Source organism: Hippoglossus hippoglossus, chromosome 17 (genome assembly GCF_009819705.1).
Source record: "Hippoglossus hippoglossus isolate fHipHip1 chromosome 17, fHipHip1.pri, whole genome shotgun sequence".
Lineage (NCBI taxonomy): Eukaryota > Metazoa > Chordata > Actinopteri > Pleuronectiformes > Pleuronectidae > Hippoglossus > Hippoglossus hippoglossus.
In genome coordinates, this window is record NC_047167.1 from 6,979,947 (window position 1) to 6,985,768 (window position 5,822).

General features: G+C 38.4%; 1 protein-coding gene across 1 annotated transcript in view; it reads left to right on the top strand.

The window, feature by feature from the left end:
* The window catches only part of erich2 (glutamate-rich 2), a 10,326-nt gene extending 5,181 nt beyond the window's left edge, over positions 1 to 5,145 (top strand). Inside the window, exons 2-9 of the mRNA XM_034614029.1 lie at positions 2,907 to 2,943; positions 3,037 to 3,085; positions 3,725 to 3,761; positions 3,851 to 3,942; positions 4,019 to 4,149; positions 4,288 to 4,345; positions 4,431 to 4,502; positions 4,596 to 5,145. Of these exons, the coding sequence (XP_034469920.1) occupies positions 2,907 to 2,943; positions 3,037 to 3,085; positions 3,725 to 3,761; positions 3,851 to 3,942; positions 4,019 to 4,149; positions 4,288 to 4,345; positions 4,431 to 4,502; positions 4,596 to 4,747 (628 nt within the window). The 3' untranslated portion in view covers positions 4,748 to 5,145. The remainder of the gene's footprint in view (positions 1 to 2,906; positions 2,944 to 3,036; positions 3,086 to 3,724; positions 3,762 to 3,850; positions 3,943 to 4,018; positions 4,150 to 4,287; positions 4,346 to 4,430; positions 4,503 to 4,595) is intronic.
* Positions 5,146 to 5,822: the final 677 nt, after the last annotated feature.

The window sequence follows — 5,822 nt, forward strand, 5'->3', positions numbered from 1 at the left end:
ACTTATTCGATAAAATATGGCTGACATGGTGGGTGGACAGGAAAAGCAAGGCTATGTGTAAGAGGGGCCTGGGAAAGATACCTTCAAATTCTCTCTTTTTTCGAAGCTTAAATACTGTCAACAACTTTTGGCGCATATTAAGACTGTTTCATTTCCTGGATGGAGCAGCCAAAACAACTCTGCACTGCTGTTGCCAACTGAAGAGGAAGGAGAGAGCAGAATATGTGGCAATGTTTAAAATACATACTAAAACATGATATAGGCCAGTCAAAGGTTTAAGAATCAGAAACACAGTATTATATTTTGTGCTCTCTAAAGATCACCGGACAAAGTTCAGACTGTCTCTGACCTAGTTCCTTATATTGTGCATGCCAAATTAAATCAATAAATTCATGATAGTGAGTTAAGGAATCTTTGCCAGACTTGGAATCACATTACAAGAGACTTCCTCATTTAGTTTTTTCACATTCAGACCAAATGCTGTAGTATCTCATCCATTTGTGAATATCAAGCCAGATGTATGTCTAACACTATACGAGAATATTGTTCTGACCTAGTTAATGTTTTTATGAAGGTTAAGATCCTGCAGTCCTTGAAGGCAGCAGGAACTTCGTTGCCATGGTGACGCTGGAGCACTTTCTCGCTGTGTTGACGTGTGTTAGCTGTTAGCTAACCGTTAGCCGTTAGCTAACTGCAGATAAGACCAGGAAACGTCAGCTAACATCGCAAGAAACTGTCAGAATTAAAAACACAAGGGTTACAGGTTGAAAATTACTGTATATTCCTCCACGAGCAGGTGAGTCGTGTTACTTAAATACAGTTTGATGTACTTGTACTTTAGAGCTATAGCCTATTTCCTTAAGTGTTGACACTTGTATTCTACTACATCAGCTAGATACATGGAGCCAAATACTGCATTTTATACTACAGTAACTACATTTATTTGACAGCTTTACAGTAGTTTCTGGTTACTTTTCAGTTTATCAATTTACTTTAAATGATCATGGTGCTGTAACGTCAGATGAATCTATCAATAAGTCCACAATATACTCGTACTACTCGAGTTTCTGTACTATTGTTTTGGTGCTAATACTTTATTATAATGTACTTTAACTTGAGTAAATACAGTATTTCCACGCTGTGATGTCTTGAAAGATCTGAATACCTCAACTGGTCATCACTGTTGTTTAAGATAAGATAAGATAAGATAAGATAAGATAAGATAAGATAAGAAGTCCTTTATTAGTCCCGCAATGGGGACATTTGCAATGTTACAGCAGCGGAAGACATCACATAAGTAGCATGCAGTGCTTGGGTGAAGGAATATAAAGAAATAGAAATATACAACAATATATAGAAAAAATATAGATGTGATTAAACCGGTATATACACTGTAAAAAATATATGATGTGTCAGAATATGTACAGTGAATGGATTGCACATACCGGTTTATATTAGACAGAATTTTTTTTTACAAATGAGTATAGCACAGTGAATATTGCACAGTTGAGAAGTGTTAAAGTGACCATAGTGGTGGTGCATGGAGTTTTACTGGGAGCAGAGCTGGTGGTACAGTCTTACTGCTGCAGGAAGGAACGACCTGCGATACCTCTCCTTCAGACACTTAGGGTGGATCAGTCTGTTGCTGAAGGAGCTGCCCAGTGCTGTGAACACCAGGCACTAGGCATTACTGCAGATTCAATATTTTCAGATGAACCCAAAGTTAATATGAAAAAGGACTTTATCGCTATAATACTTGAATGGCTGTATCACCTCGCTTTTTGGACAATATGGGATAATAACATCAGAATATTCACAGTATCACAGACAAACTGACAAGCAATATAATCACTATAAAAAATACCAGGGGTTCTAAGATAATACTCAGATGCAATGTGTTTAGTGTTTTTCTCTGCTGGAATTCTGTTGCCAGGTTTTGAGTGTTTGGGAAAATCCTCCACCAGTTCACAGAAACAGGTAGAGACTGTATAGAATTAGTGACACTTTCAACACTGTGCTGGTTCTACTTCTGAATTATATTGTTCATAGTCACTGTTGAGATTTGCAGTTGTTGCACAAACTCACTGCTCACTGAATATTTTAAGCTGTTTATTTTGATTATTTATTTGATTGAAAGTCGCCACCTTGATGTAGTCATCAGTAGAAGTTGGCTCTGCTCACACTGAGATAAGAAGAAATTCACTCAAATGCAAATCCATGCACTGAACATCACACCCAGATTCATGTCCATTTTAATGGAGTAGATCACATACCTCCACCAAGGCCCAAAAGTCCCCTTCAATTCAATTAAGCTGCACCACTTTTCACACACTCATGGACATCAGTCCCCTTAATGTGCCTGATCCATGTAATCACTGGGAAATCTGTGAAAATGTCAAAAAAAAACACAATCACTAAGTTTTTAAAAAATGAAAAGAAAAAAATCATCCAGATTATTCAAATTTTTTTAGATGTTTGATGTAATTGTTCTACCCTGCTATATTTGAATATTTAAAAGGAACCTGATCTTGCAACATTAGTGAAGCTCACACATAAATGCATAAATGTGTTCCTCCATGACCCATAACGCATCCTTCCACCAAGTTTCGTGATGATTTTTGCATAATTGCGCTTGCAAACAAACCAATCAACAAAAAGACAGGGGGAAAACATAACCTGCTTGGCGGATGAATGATGATTCCAGTTGAATTCCATGTTGTGCTTCTGATGATCATTAGCCTTTCATGAAAAGCTCCTAATCTTAATTTTACGTTTTAGAGACAATGAGGAAAAGGACAGTCACTGATAAACCTTAGTAAGGAAGTAGGAAAAATACCATGTTAAGAAATATACATTTCCGTCAAAACCTACAATGCTCATCTCGATGTTTTTTCGGCTTCCTTCAGGAGTCCTCCTGCCTGCACCCGGCCTCATTCAGGACAGGTGGGTACTCTGAGATAGATTTCACCATTAGGGAATTGACAGAAACACATTTTCCTTCACTACGATTCTCTAAATTTTTTTCATTCCTGCCAGGAGACTGAAAAGACTGGATCCCCAAGTGAGGATGTGCTGCACAGAGGAGGTATGAGATGGACGCTCTAAGAGCAACGAACAATGAATCTAATCAGTACTAATTTGCATAATGTTCAACAATTTTAGAGGGAGAAATCTATTTCTGGACAGACAGAGATGATCATTTCCTCCACCAAAAGCAGCCTCAAAACACCAGAACGCAACGCAACCATTGGAAATACTAACGAGTGGGACACGTTCTTTATCTTGAATGAAAAAAAAGATCACTTTCATTGTCATTGCAGTCGATGTTTCTCAGTCTTTACCATGCACATGAATAAATATGCACATTTGTTCCCGCCAAATTTGTCAGAGGTAATTCTGGGAAATGTAGTAAGTCATAGACAAAGTCATTCAAAGGCATAGAGACAGACAACAAAGAAATGAACTTAGAGCTAATTTTGACCTTTAATCACGTCACCATTCTATTTAATTTGTTCTGGGCCTACATTACTTTTGTTTTATTATCCCGAGATGTTCTTTGCTATCTGTGTTATTTTCCTTTATCAGTAAGTTTAATGTTTTGTTGATAGCATCCAGACAGTTTCAGCTTTCTCTCCTCCAATGTGATAAATATTAAATATTTATATCTGTTGTGCCAAATAGAAAAATATAGTGTGTCTGTGGTTCTCTCTCTTCTCTCTTGTAGATTGTGTTTGGAAGGAATCTGTGAACATAACACCAAGGTTTGTACTCACCTCTCACACACAGAGGTTAATGAGACCAATGAAACATACACCCCATGTCCAGTTTTAAACCTTCAACATGATTTCAGGGTTGAAGAACGAGCCGCATCAGCGCCTGAAGAAGAAGAGCTGGAAATGAAAGACTGGAGGAACACGCAGTCATCAGGTCCAGGAGAAACAGGTCGGTTGTTGTAGAATTGCAAAGAAAGAAATGTAGCCAGAAAACAATGGTGACAGTGATAATTAATGGTTGCCAGGAGGGAGGACTCATACTCCTCCGCTTGTTGAACCTCTCCATACACATGAGGTGAAGGAGGAGGAAGGACAGAGACAGGAAGAGGACGCTCAGGATGAAGATCTTGCAGCTCCCTTGGACCTGAAATTAAAGGTAAAGACAGTGTTGATCAGTGATTACACACTGTGTTGAGAGGTTGGCTCGAACTTAAGCGCTTGGTTTCAGGTGTACTTGTTGTCCATTTGAATGTGAGATTAAACTTAAATTCGGATGAGGGTCTTTTGGTTTCAGTTCCTCAGAGCTGTGGTGGACAGAGAGTTGCAGCTCGCCCATAAGCTGTGTCAGTTCAGTATGTATCCATGCAGCTGTACAGTCAATACATCAGCCACCGGTGAGGTCAGCCAGTGATGATGACTCTTCTCTCCTCATTCCAGTTCTCATCTATGAACCAGACCATCCTGAGGCCTCTGAGTTTCTCTCGCTGATCCAGCAGAAGCTGCTGGAGGGTGAGTTTCCTCCCCCTTCATATAAACACAAACACAGAGGCTGCATTTTTTCCAAAACACACCATCACGTTTTGTCATGTCTCTTCCCCTTAGAGCAAGAGGAAGAGGAGAGCAACGAGGAAGATGAGGAAGAAGAGGAAGAAGATGACGTTAGCGATGATGATGAAGAGTCTTCTCAGAGCACCAGCTCTTCTTCCTCATCTGATGATGATGATGATGATGACGACAATGAAGAAGACACATAAGTGAACAGACACACATCACCTCCCATTAAATCTTTTGGACTAATCTCTCTTCTACTTTTCTATAAGCATCTTTTGAAAAAACCTATTCTACATTTTAATACAGAGTAACTTTGGTCAGTATAAGTCTTTGATCATTTTGTAGATTTGATCTATTTTTCATTATTGACCTGTATATAAATATATACTGTGGACAAAGCTGATGCACTCTGGGGAAGAAAGTTATTAAACCTCTGCTGATATAAATCTAATCATCTGTGAACCTGAAGAGAAAGGTTTAAAGATTCAGAGAAAGGGTTTCACTTATTTCACAGATATTTGCTCTATATTGCGCACACAATACATTAACTTGTCTGCACATGGTAAATGTGAATAACCAAATGATAATAATAAATAACTAAGAAAAAGTCAAGAAAAATGTATTAAAGCTTTGATGGAGTCAGCATACAAATCACAACTGATGTAAATAAACTGGGTAAAATGGATGTGAAATTGGAGCTGCAGCTACTGCTCACTTCCATTTTGATCTCTTTTTAAAGGATATCACTTCAAATCCACTTTGAGTCGTTAGTTAACATGAACATCATTCGTTTTAACAGACAAAATGAGATTGAGAAACATTGTTTTGTGAAAATACTGGTTTTAGCCTGAGCTCAGTTCTCAGCCCAGTCAAACAGTAAACACCTGTGAACACTGAAAATTCAAGGTTTAAAAGACACATGTACTTTCTCCATGAGCTTTACTGTGAATTTCTATACACATGTGTCTGGGACTCTTTTCCATTTGTGCAAAGAAAAGTGGACGTATTGCTCTGCTTGGTTGAGGTGGACAAAGATAAACTAAATGCGACAATTGAAAAAGATGAAAATAAAAGTATGTGGCTTATTAAATGTCCGTGGAAGACAAAAACCAGTGGACAAAAACATCAGATACGTGTGCAGCGATAAGTAGATTGCAATGTTCCTCACATACATGACCACAAACCGTATCTCCACCATGGCTTCTTTTGGTTTCCCAGTAATGTTTGAGATTTGACTGCGGTGCTCCCATCTTATTTCTTCCTCTTTAATGGGGTTCA